Below are 12,923 nucleotides of genomic sequence, written 5' to 3' on the forward strand. Positions count from 1 at the left end.
AAGCGAAATTCGGGGAGAGGATTTGGGGGGAAAAATGGGGGAAAAGGGGAGGAAAAGAGAGGGGAAAAAAGGGGAAAATAAAAAGAGGAGAAAAGGAGGGAAAAAAAGGAGGGGAGGAATAAAAAGAGGAGAGGAAAAAATGAGGGGAAAAAGGGGAAAAAAAGAGAGGAGGAATAAAAGAGGGGAAAAAAACCCAGAAGAGATAAAAGGAGGGAAAAGGAGAAGGGGAGAAAAAAGAAGAGAAAAAGAGAAGAGAGAAAAGGGAAGAAAGGGAAAAAAGAGGAGAAAAAAAGAGGGGAAAAAGGAGAAAAAAGAGGGGGAAAAGGAGAAAAAAGGAGGGAAAAGGGAGGGAAAAAGGAGAAAAAAGAGGGAAAAAGGAGGTAAAAGAGGGGAAAAAGGAGAAAAAAGGAGGGAAAAAGAGGAAAAAGAGGGAAAAAGGAGAAAAAAGGAGGGGGAAAAGGGGAAAAAAGAGGAGAAAAAGGGGAAAAAAGAGGAGAAAAAGGGGAAAAAAGAGGGGAAAAAGGGGAAAAAAGAGGGGAAAAAGGGGAAAAAAGAAGGGGAGAAAAGAAGGGGAGAAAAATAAGAAGGGGAAGAAAAAAGAAGAGAAAAAAGGGAATAAAAAGAAAGGGGGGGAAAAAAAAGAAAGGGAATAAAAGGGGGGGGGGAAAAAGGAGGGAAAAAAAAAAGAAGAGGGGAAAAAGGAGAGAAAAAAAGGGAAAGAAAATAAAAGGAAAGAATAAAAAGGAAGGAAAAAAAGGAAAGAAAATAAAAGGAAAGAAAATAAAAGGAAGGGAAAAAAAGGAAAGGAAAAAAAAGGAAGGGAAAAAAAAAAGGAAAGGGAAAAAAAAAAAGAAAGGAAAAAAAAAAAAAAGGAGAGAAAAAAAAAAAAAAAAAGAGCAGCCACACCGGCGGGATTTTGAGGAATTTGCCTGCGGTGTTAAAGGGAAGGAGCGGAGTTCCAGGAGAAATCGAGAGAGGGAGAGAGAGGGAGGGAGGGAGAGCTCGAGCTCCGCACTGGAGTCAAGAGCAGCGAGAGGCGAGCGCGGTTAAACACAAAAAAACCCCAACAACAACAACAGCGGCGGCAGCGGGAGCCCAACAAGCACCAAAAAATCGCTTTTTTTAACCAAAAAAAAATCAAAAAAAAAAGGGGGAAAATAAGAGGAAAAAAATCCACTCTTAATAACAACAACAACAACAAAAAAAAGAGCGCAGGACTTCAGCGGTCAGAGGGACAAACCTCGCTTTGCTCGGGTGGTTTTTTATTTTTTGTTGGTTTTTTTTTTACATTTTTGGGGGATTCGAACCTTTCTCTCTTTTTTTTAAACAGCGTTTCAGAGTTAAAGCAGCGCTTTTTTTTTATTTTCCTCCAGGATTAAACCTTTTTTTTTTTTTTTTTTTGAGAATTAAAACCTTTATTTTTAATTATTATTATTTTTTTTTTTTGAATCTCACCGTGCTTTCCTCACCATCAAACCGGATTTTTTTTTATTGCTGTTGTTGGTTTTTTTTTTTTTGGAATCAGAGCGGTGTTTCCTTCACAACTTAAAACCTTTTATTTTTTATTCCGGTGCTGGGATTAAAGCGGGGCTGCTTTAAAACCAAACCGGGATTTTTTTTTTATTTTTTTTTTTGAGGAGTTAAACCGGATTTGGATTTTTTTTTTTTCCCTCTCGCACTTTTTTTTTTTTTCCACATTTTTTCAAGAGTTAACCCCGATTTCCCCTCCCCGCCTTCCTCACCGTGAATTTCTTCTTTTTTTGGGGGGAATCCGCCTCATTTTTCCCCAGAACCAAACCTGAATTTTTTCTCAATTAAATCTCTTTTCCCCTCGCCACTTTTAACCCTTTCCCCGCCGCCGCTTTTTTTTTTTTTTTAAATATATTTTTTTTTCCCACCTTTTTAAAAATTTTTTCTTTCAATACAAATTTTCTCACCGCGGTTCTTTATTTTTTTTTGGTGGGAGGGGGTTTGGTTATTTTTTTAAATCTCTACACTTTCCCTCCGCGCTTTTTTTATTATTTTCTTTAACCCTTATTTTTTTCTCCACCGCGCTTTTTCCTCTTTTTTAAATTTTTTTTTTGGGGGGGAGAGGGTGGAATATTTTTAATTTTAAACCCACACATCCCCCCCATACACACCTCGCGCTTTTTAATTTTTATTTATTTTTTTTTCCTTCACATTTTCATTTCCCACCTCCCTTTTTTCCCTTTTTATTTATTTTTTTTTTGGCCGTGGGGGTGGGGTGGAAAGGGTTTTTTTTTTTTAAACACACCCCCACCCCCACCGCGCGCTTTTTTTTTCCCCGTCTGCCGCTTTAACACCTCATTTTTCCACCGCGCTTTTTCTTTTATTGGGTGGGAATTGAGGAAAAATAAAATTTATCTGCATTCCCCACCGCGCGCTTTTATTTCTTTTTTTTTGTTGTTGTTGTTTGTTTTTTTTTTTTAATACCGATTTTTTTTCTACTTTCTCCTATTTTAAATATAATTTTTTTTTTTCCTCACCTCGCGCTATTTTTTTTTTGTTGTTGTTTATTTTTTTAACAACTCTTTTTCCTTGGCGGGAATTTCTTTTTTTTATTTATTTAAAAAAAACTCACTTTTTTTTTTTCCCCCACCGCTCGATTTTTTCCCCCCTGTTTGTTTCTTTTTTAACTCCGATTTTTCCACCGCTCTTTCCTCGCTGGGAGCTTTTAAAATAAATATAAATTCCCCCCACTGGGAGCTTTTTTTTTAATTCTCTCTGCTTTTTAAAATTATTTTTCTTTTTTGAACAACCAGATATTTTTCCACCGGCGTTTTTCCCCCATCCTCGGCGGCAACCTTTAAAAATATATATATATATATATTAATAAATATATATATATAAAAATATATATATATCATCACAGAGCACCGCTTTTTCTATTTTTTTTTTATTTGTTTTTTTTTTAAATATCTATTTTCCACCGCGCTTTTCCCCTCCTCGGCGGGACCTTTTAAAAATATATATATATATATATTATATACAGAATAATATATATATATAAAATATATAAAGAAGCACCGCTCGCCGCTTTTTTAATATTCTTATTCTTAATTTTATTGTTGTTTTTATTTTTATTCTGGTTCTTATTATTATTATAAATTCACTTATTTCAAACCCCCGCCGTTTGATTTTCCCCCCATCCCTCCCCGTTATAATTTTATTTTCCCTACCTCAAATTTTTCAAACAACACATTTCTTTTAGACCCTAAAAAAAAAACCCCCAAAAACCCCAAAAACCCCAAAACCCCAAAAACCCCAAAACCCAAACTCCCCCTCCCAAAAAAATTCTAAAAAACCCCCAAAAATACTTTGAAAAATCCCTAAAAAACCCTAAAAAATCCCCAAAAAAAGCCTAAAAAATCTTAAAAAAATCCTAAGAAAATAAAAAAATATCCCGAAATAATCCCGAAAAAATCCCAAAAAAATCTCAAAAAAATCCCAAAAAAATCCCTAAAAAATCCCAAAAAAATCTAAAAAAAATCCCTAAGAAATCCCTAAAAAATCCCAAAAAAATCCCAAAAAAATCCTAAAAAAATCCCCAAAAAATCCTAAAAAAATCCCCAAAAAAACCCCAAAAAAAACCCCAAAAAAATAATATAAACCCCCGCACCTCGCTCCATTTCCAACTTGGGATTTGCATGCGAGGGTCATGAGCTCCTACTTCGTGAACCCGCTCTTCTCCAAGTACAAAGGCGGCGATTCCCTGGAGCCGACCTACTACGACTGCCGCTTCCCGCAGGGCGTGGGGCGCAGCCCGGCCGTGCTGTACCCGGGCGCGGCCGCTCCGTCCTTCCAGCACCCCTCGCACCACGTGCAGGAATTCTTCCACCCCGGCTCGGGGGGCATCTCGGGCTCGGGCTACCAGCAGAGCCCCCCGTGTGCCCTGGCGTGCCACGGCGACGCCTCCAAGTTCTACGGCTACGAGGCGCTGCCGCGGCAGGCGCTGTACGGGGGGCAGCAGGAGCAGCCCGCGGGGCCCTACGCGGATTGCAAATCCTCCGGGGCCGCGCCCGCGGAGCCGCAGCCCGGACACCTCAGCCAGAGCTCCTCGCCCAGCCTCATGTTCCCATGGATGAGGCCGCACGGTGAGAGCGGGGATGCAGCGGGCTTGGTTCGGGCTGGTTGTGGCTTTGTTGGGGTTCGGTTTAGTGGGTTTTATGGTATTTAAATTTTATTATATTTTTATTTTATTTTATTATGTTTTTATTTTATTTTATTATATTTTTACTTTATTTTATTATATATTTTTATTTTATTTTATTATATATTTTTATTTTATTTTATTATATATTTTTATTTTATTATATTTTTATTTTATTTTATTATATATTTATTTTATTATATTTTTATTTTATTTTATTATATATTTTTATTTTATTTCATTATATATTTTTATTTTATTTTATTATATTTTTATTTTATTTTATTTTATTTTTATTTCATGTTATTGTATTTTATTGGGTTTTATTGTATTTTATTTTATTGTATTTTTATATATTTTATTATATTTTTATCTTATTTTACTTTATTTTTATTTTATGTTATTTTATTTTATTGGGTTTTCTTGTATTTTATTTTATTTTATTTATATATATTTTATTATATTTTTATTTTATTTTATTCTATTTTTATTTTATGTTATTGTATTTTATTGGGTTTTACTGTCTTTTATTTTATTGTATTTTATTATATTTTATTATATTTTATTATATTTTTATTTTATTTTATTTTATTTTATTTTATTTTATTTTATTTTATTTTATTTTATTTTATTTTATTTTATTTTATTTTTATTGTATTTTTTTTGTATTTTATTTTATTTTATTTTATTGTATTTTATTTTATTTTTATTTTATTTAATTTTATTATACTGTATTTTATTTTATTTTATCTTATCTTATTTTATTTTATCTCATTTTATTTTATCTTATCTTACCTTATTTTATCGCATATTTTACTGTATATTTTATTGGATTTTATTTTATTGTCTTTTATTTCATTTTGGCTTGGCTTGGTTTGGTCTGGCCTTGTTTTGGTGTAATTAGCTTTATTTTATTGTATTGTATTGTATTTTATTGGATTTTATTTTATTTTATTGTCTTTTATTTTATTATATTTTATTTTGGCTTGGTCTGGTTTGGGCTCGGTTTGGTTTAATTTGCTTTATTTTATTGTCTTTTATTTTATTGCATTGTATTTATTGTATTTTATTTCATTTAATTTCTGTTCTGCTGTGTTTTATTTTATGTTTGGTTTATTTTGGTCTATTTCATTTTGGTGTCTTCAATTTTTATTCTACTGTATTATATCTCATTTAATTTCACCTCATTTCATTTCATATCTCATCTCTATTTAACTTTTATTATTTTTATATTTTTTTATTGGCCAAGGGGAGGATTTTTGTGGCCACCCCCAGGTTCTGGGGGGCTTTTGGGGATTTTTGGGGTGAGTTTGGGTCGGTTCCGGTGGGTTTGGGGTTTTGATCCCGACTTTGGGGCGGGTTTTGCTGCTTTGGGCTGGGTTTTTAGGGTTATTCCGGTGGTTTGGGGGTTTTTTGGTGGTTTTGGGGTCGGTTTGGGGTTTTTTGGTGGTTTTGGGGTGGGCTTGGGGTTCTCTTCTTGTGGTGTTCGGGTTTGGGGCTTTTATTGTGGATTTTGGGTTTTTTATGGTGAGTTTGGGGTGGATTTGGGGTTTTTTATGGTGAGTTTGGGGTTTTTATTGGTGGTTTTGGGGTGGTTTTGGTGGTTTTGGGGTGGTTTTGGTGGTTTTGGGTTTTTTATGGTGAGTTTGGGGTGGATTTGGGGTTTATCTTGGTGAGTTTGGGGTTTTTATTGGTGGTTTTGGGGTGGTTTTGGTGGTTTTGGGGTTGCTCTTGGTGATTTTGGTGGTTTTGGGGTTGTCCTTGGTGATTTGGGGTGGTTTTGGTGGTCCAGGGTTGAATTTGAGGTTTTTTGGGTGGTGTTTGGGTGGCTTTGGGTTGGGTTGGGTTTTTTGGGGTTGTTTTGGTGGTTTTGGGTTGGTTCTGGTGGTTCTGAGTTGGTTTTGGGTTGGTTTTGGTGCTTTTGGGGTGATTTTTGGTGACTTTGGGTTGGTTTTGGTGGTTTTGGGTTGGTTTGGGTGCTTTTGGGGCGATTTTCGGTGGCTTTGGGTTGGGTTTGGGTCCTTTGGGCGCTGCGAGAAGCGACGGAAGGAGGAGAGAGATGAGAAATTGGGGAGAAAAAGAGGGAAAAAAGTCAAAAACCAGAAGGAGCAAAAAGAGGGAAAAATGAGGGGAAAAAGGAGAAGAAAAGAAAAGGAAGGTGGGGTTGATTTTGGGTTGGTTTTGGTGGTTTTTGGGTTGGTTTTGGTGTCCTTTGGGCTCTTTCTGCTGCTCTTGGGGTCACTTTGGGGTTGTTCGAGTCCTTTTAGGGTTGTTTGGGTTGGTTTGGGGGGATTTTGGGGGATTTTGGGGGGATTTTGGGGGATTTTGGGGGCTGTGTGTGTGGAGATGTTGGAATGCCGCGTGCTGAGCAGAATTCCCACCTTTTAGCCCGAAATTCCCATCTTTGAGCCCAAAATTCCCACCTTTGAGCCCGAAATTCCCGTCTTACAGCCCAAAATTCAGACCTATCCCAAAATTCCGGCCTTTTACCTCAAAATCCAGACCTTCCATCCCCAAATTCAGACCTTTTATCCCCAATTTCAAACCTTTCATCCCCCAAATTCTTCTACCCCAAAATTCCGGCCTCTAACCCCAAAATTCTGACCTTTTACCCCAAAATTCCCAGCCTTTATCCCCAAAATTCCGGCCTCCCCCCAAAATCCCCACCCAAACCCCACCCCCAGCTCCCCATAAATAAACCGAATTTATATTCATAGAAAAAAAAAAACAATAACAATAATTCCTTCCCTCAAATAATTCCCTTTTTTCCATAAAAAAAAATCCCAAAACCGAGGGAGATTCCCCCTAAAAACCCCAATTTTAAAACCTTAAAATTCAATTTTTTTCAAGAAAAAACCCGGGAAACGGCGCTAAAATTAAAACCCGGCGCCTTTTTTTTTTATTTTTTTCCGGTTTTTTGGGTTTTTTGTGGTTTTTTTTATGGCTTGCCCGAGGATTGGCAGGAAGATACGGCTCCCACGAGGTTGTTTGCATCTTGATAAGAGCAGCGCTCTTTAAAATGTCACAAATGCCCTTTTTTTACCCCCGGCCGGGGAGCTGGGACCTCACCCGGAGGATTCCCTGCGTTTTTATTCACATTTTAATTGATTTTATTTCGATTTTATTGAAATTTTTATTTTTTTTTTTATTTTTTTGCGGTTATTATGGTTATTAATTAATGTTTTTTCGCGCCTCCGGGGGATTAAAATAATTAAAATTCAGCCTGGGGCGGCGCGGAAGGGGTTAAAAATAAACACCCCGCAGCCCTAAAAATAATAAAATTTAACGATAAAAAAGGAGTGGGAAATTCAAAATAATCCCGGAGCTTTCAGCCGGGAAAATGAGGGAAATAATTCAAATTTCAGGCTGGGCAGGCTGCGGGTAATTCAAACCATGTGAGGGGTTATTTTTGGGGTGAATTTGGGGTTTTTTGGGGCCCCCCCGGGGGGGATTTAATTCCTCCCCCAGCTCCACCCCAACCCCCGGCAAAACCTGGAAAATTCCCGAGTCCAAAATAACCCAAAAAACCCAAAAAAAAGGGGAAAAAAGCGAGGAATTGCGGCTGCCGGAGGGAGGAAAAATCGGTTTTTTTTTTTTATTTATCCCAGCTTTGACCTGGAGGGAGCGGGAGCGGCTCCAGCCGGATTTGCCCTTTTTTTACCCCAAAATAAATTGATTTTCTCATTAGCGCCGGAGGAAACGCGGGGGCTGCAGCCTCAGATCTTGGGGTTTTTTTAAAATTATTATTTTTAAATTTTTTTTCCTCCTTTAATTCGATTTTTTTCTCATTTTTCCCCCCATTTTCGGTCTTTTTTTTTCCTAAGGAAAAACCCCTGGGGATTTTTTGAGGAGGAAAATCGCGATTTTCGAGGATTTCGGGCGAAAAGGAGCGGCCCCCCCTCTCCCCTTCCCTCCCCCTTTTCCTGTTTTGGGGTGAAAGTTTGGAAAAGGAAAAGGATTTGGGGAGTTTTGGGGGGGAGAGGGAAAGGGGAGGGAAAAATGGGGAAAAATGGGGAAAAATTGGGAAAAAATGGGGGGGAAATGGGGAAAAATGGGGAAAAAATTGGGGAAAAAATTGGGGAAAAATGGGGAAAAAGAGGGAAAAATGGGGAAAAATGGGGAAAAAAGGGGAAAAATGGGGAAAAATTGGGAAAAAATGGGGGGGAAATGGGGAAAAATGGGGAAAAAATTGAGGAAAAATGGGGAAAAAAGGGAAAAAAGGGGGAAAAATGGGAAAGAAAATGAGGGGATAAAGGAGGGGGAAAGAGGGAGAATGAGGGGAAAAGGGAATAAAAAGGGAAAAGGGAATAAAAAGGGAAAAGGGGAAAGAAAGAGGGGGAAAAGGGAAAAAAAGAGTGGAAAACTGGGAAAAGGAGAAGGAGAGGAAGAGAAAAAATGAGGGGGAAAAGAGAAAAAAAAGGAGAAAAAACGAGAAAGAGAGGAATAAAGGAAATAAAATGAAGGAAAATTTAAAAAAAGGGAGGGAAAAAATGAAATAAAATCAAAATAAAGAAGGACTGGAGGGGCTGGCGGGGGTTTCCCGCAGAACAATGAGTTTTTCCTGGGAAAAAGGGAATTTTTGGGGTTCAGAGGAGCCGCCCCGGGGGGATTCCAAGCCCCGGCCACCCTTGGGGAAGGGGCTTTGTGCGTGAGCTTGACACGAGCCGGGGCCGGGAATCGAACCCGCGGCTGGCGGGGCAGGAAAAGGGCAAAAAACGGGGGGAATTGGGCAAAAATGCGGCAAAAAAATGGGAAAAAATGGGGGGAAATGGGGAAAAAATGGGGAATAAATGGGGAAAAAATCGGGAAAAAAATGGGGAATAAACGGGGAAAAAATCGGGAAAAAAATGGGGAATAAACGGGCAAAAAATGGGGGGAAAATGGGGAAAAAAAGGGTAAAAACGGACAAAAAATGGACAAAAAATGGGAAAAAAAGGGGGGGGAAATGGGCAAAAAATGGGGAAAAAATGGGAAAAAATAAAAGGGGGAAAAGGGGGTGAGAAAAGGGGAAAAAATGGGAGTGAGGAATGGGTAAGGAAGGGGAAAAAAGGGGGTGAAAATGGGTGAGAAAAGGGTAAAAAAGGGGAGAGGGAAGGGGTGAAAATGGTGAATGGGGGGGAAAAGGGTGAAAATGGGTGAGAAAAGGGTGAAAAGGGTAAAAAAGGGGAGAGGAAAGGGGCGAAAAAGGTAAAAAGGGGGAAAAAAGGGGGAGAAAAGGGACGAGAAAGGGGTAAAAAATGGGTAAAAAAGGGGTAAAAAATGGGTTAAAAATGGGTGAAAAGGGTAAAAATGGTAAAAAAGGGTGAGAAAGGGACTAAGAGGGGGCCAAAAGTGGCGAATTCCAGGTGGGAAAAGGGCGAAAAAAGCGAATTTTGGGGGTTTGAGCCCAGCAAAGGCGGCCGGGAGGGGAAGGCGGGGGCAGAGCGGGACAGGAGGGAACCTCGGTCGGGGTTTTTGGGGGGATTTTGGGGTTTTTTGGGGGTTTTGGGGGTTATTTGTTGCTTTTGGGATTTTTTGGGGGGTTTTATGGGGTTTATTTGGGGTTTTTTGCGGGGATTTTGGGGTTGTTTGGGGTGTTTTGGGTTGGGTTTTGTGATTTTTTTAGGGGGTTTTGGGTCTTTTTCTTTTTCTTTCCAGGGGGATTTGGGGTTTTGTTTGTCGGGTTTTGGGGTTTTTTTGGGGTTTTGGCCTCGTTTCTTTGGGTTTTTAAATTGGTTTTAATGGGGGGAGTTTTTGCCTCGCTATTTGGGGTTTTTTACCTCATTTTTTATGATTTTGCCTCATTTTCCACGCTTTTTCCTCTTTTTTTACCCTTTTACCCCATTTCTTTCCCTTTTCGCCTCCTTCCTCACCCTCTCAACCTCCTTTTTTACCCTTTTTACCTCATTTTTACCTCTTTTCTAACCATTTTTACCTCCTTTTTTTACCCTTTCATCCTCTTTTTTACCCTTTTTACCTCCTTTCTCACCTTTTACCCCCCTTTTTTTTCACCATTTCCCCATTTCCCGACATCCTTTCACACCAAATTTTTCCATTAAATTTTTTTCTTTTTAAAATGGAATTATTTTGTAATTAAATTTTAAAAAAAATTAAATTGTTTTTCTTTTAAAAAATAAAATAAAAAAATTTAAAAAAATTCAAAAAAATCTAATTTTTTTTCCCGATTCTCCCCCATTTTTCCCCGCAGCCCTGGGTCGGCGCAGCGGCCGCCAGACCTACAGACATTTTTACCTCCTTTTTATCCTTTCAACCTCCTTTTTTTACCATTTTTACCTCCTTTCTTACCCTTTTACCTCCTTTCTTACCCCTTCCACCCGCTTTTTTCACCATTTCCCCACATCCTTTCACACCAATATTTTCTTTTCCATTTAATACTTTGAAATTGAATTATTTTATAATTCAACTTTGTAAAAAATTCAAGTTTTTTTTTTAAAAAAATAAAAAAAATTAAAAAATTAAAAAATAAAAAAAATTTAAAAATAAAAAAATTTAAAAAATAAAAAAATTAAAAAAATAAAAAAATTTAAAAAAATAAAAAAATTTAAAAATTTAAAAAATTTAAAAAATTTAAAAAATAAAAAAAAATTAAAAAACATTTTAAAAAGATTAAAAAAATTGAAAAAAATTAAAAAAATAAAAAAGATTGAAAAAAATTGAAAAAAATTGAAAAAAATTGAAAAAAATTGAAAAAAATTGAAAAAAATGGAAAAAAATTGAAAAAAATTGAAAAAAATTAAAGAAAATTAAAAAAAAATTTTAAAAAAATTTAAAAAAAATTAAAAAAAAATTTAAAAAAATTAAAAAAAAAAAAAAAAAATACAATAATTTTTTTTTTCCCAAATTCTAATTTTTCCCCGATTCTCCCCCGTTTTTCCCCGCAGCCCCGGGCCGGCGCAGCGGCCGCCAGACCTACAGCCGCTACCAGACGCTGGAGCTGGAGAAGGAATTCCTGTTCAACCCGTACCTGACGCGCAAGCGGCGCATCGAGGTCTCGCACGCGCTGGGGCTGAGCGAGCGCCAGGTGAAAATCTGGTTCCAAAACCGCCGCATGAAGTGGAAAAAGGAGAACAACAAGGACAAACTGCCCGGGGCCGGGCGCGACGAGGAGAAAAACGAGGAGGAAGGCAACGAGGAAGAGGAGAAGGAGGAGGAGGAGAAGGAGGAGAGCAAGGACTGAGCCGCCCGCGGGGTTTTTATTCCCGGTTTTTATGGCGGATGATAAATCGCGGCCTTTACTGCGGTCATTTCGTTTTATGGAGTGGAGCTACCTGGCAGCTTCTTGCTTTTTTTTTTTTTTTTATTGCCGGGGAAACTTGGATTTTTCATTTTTTTAGGGTTTTTTTTTTTCCCCCTCTCTTATCCGCCGTTTATTCCGATTTTCTTAATCCTTTCCCCCCTTTCTAAAATAATTTTCCCCCCGTTTTTAATTTTTTTTTCCATTTTTAAAGTATTTTTTAGCTGTTTTAAATCCATTTTTCTCCCCCTTTAAATCCATTTTCCCCCTTTAAATCCCTTTTTCCCCCTTTAAATCCCATTTTCCCCCTTTAAATCCCTTTTTTCCCCCTTTAAATCCCTTTTTCCCCCTTTAAATCCCTTTTTTCCCCCTTTAAATCCATTTTTCCCCCTTTAAATCCCTTTTTCCCCCTTTAAATCCATTTTCCCCTCCTTTTAAATCCTTCCCCCCTTTTAAATATTTTTTTCCCCTTTCAAATCCTTTCCCCTCTTTTCTTTTATCCTTTCCCCCCTTTTTTATAATTTCCCCCCCTTTTTTATAATTTTCCCCCTTTTTTTATCATTTTCCCCCTCTTTTAATCATTTCCCTCCTTTTGTTCTTCATTTTTTCCCCTTTCCCCCTCCTTTTTCTTCTTTCCTCCCTTTTTTAATAATTTCCACCTTTCCCCCCCCTTTAAATCCCTTTTATCCCTTTTAAAAATTCCTTTCCCCCCTTTTTTATAATTTCCCCTCTATTTAAATCACTTTCCCCCCCTTTTTTTTATCCTTTTCCCCCCTTTTTAAATCAGTTTTTCCCCTCCTTTTTTGGTTTTCTCATCTGGGGAAAAAAATGGGATTAAAACCGAGATTATCCGGCAAAACCGAGCCCTTAATCCGGGCTGGGGCTGATCCCAAATCTGAATCTGGGATCCGTTTTTTTGGGATTTATGGGCAGGGAAATTTCCCTAATTCCCGCTTTTTTCCCCCTTTTTTTTTTTTATTTCCATAAATGGGGGGGGAAAAAAAATTGGGATTAAAACTGAAATTCTGCACTGAAGGAAAATCGTCCCAGGCCTCAACCCAGGGAATTTTCCATCCTAAAATCTGGATTTGGGAGCTTTTCTTGCCGCAGAAATTTCCCTTTTTCCCCCCTTTTTTTTTTCCCCTCCTCACCCTCTTATTTATCATTTGATCCCATAAACGCCCCAAAAAAGGGGGGGAAAATAGGATTAAAAATGAAATGATGAAGAAAAAAAAAAATCGGGGGAAAAAAATGGATTTATCCCAATCCCTCCTGTGGGCTGGGAGGGAAATCCCAGCTTTTCCCCCCAAAAATTCCCATTTATTTCACCAGCTTTGGCTTTTCCCGCGGCTTTTTTGGGGGGAATTTCTCTGTTTTGAGGGGTTTTTCCCCCCACCCCTCTCCCGAACGCCCCCAGGGGGATTTTTCCCGGTTTTTCCCTGGAATTCTCCCTTTTCCCTGCGGGGTTGCCCTCACCTGGATCCAGCTCTTTTTTTTCCAGGAATTTTTTTGGGGGGG

The 12,923-nt window shown here is 37.9% G+C and overlaps 1 protein-coding gene across 1 annotated transcript; it reads left to right on the plus strand.

Annotated features, from left to right (window-relative positions):
• Window positions 1-3,287: 3,287 nt before the first annotated feature.
• HOXC8 (homeobox C8) lies at window positions 3,288-12,718 on the plus strand. Its single transcript, XM_086870497.1, has 2 exons — window positions 3,288-4,115; window positions 11,053-12,718. The coding sequence occupies exons 1-2, from the start codon at window positions 3,680-3,682 to the stop codon at window positions 11,346-11,348; spliced, it is 732 nt and encodes a 243-aa protein (XP_086726623.1). The 5' UTR covers window positions 3,288-3,679; the 3' UTR covers window positions 11,349-12,718.
• The last annotated feature ends 205 nt before the right edge of the window (window positions 12,719-12,923 follow it).

Source organism: Cyanistes caeruleus, chromosome 32 (genome assembly GCF_971803275.1).
Source record: "Cyanistes caeruleus chromosome 32, bCyaCae1.hap1.1, whole genome shotgun sequence".
NCBI lineage: Eukaryota > Metazoa > Chordata > Aves > Passeriformes > Paridae > Cyanistes > Cyanistes caeruleus.

What these genes read in the sequence shown, in the direction of transcription:
- HOXC8 (XM_086870497.1), top strand. Translation starts at nt 3,680, where the DNA reads ATGAGCTCCTACTTCGTGAACCCGCTCTTCTCCAAGTACAAAGGCGGC. An exon ending in CCCATGGATGAGGCCGCACG is followed by an intron (nt 4,116 to 11,052) that starts GTGAGAGCGGGG and finishes TTTTCCCCGCAG; the next exon opens with CCCCGGGCCGGCGCAGCGGC.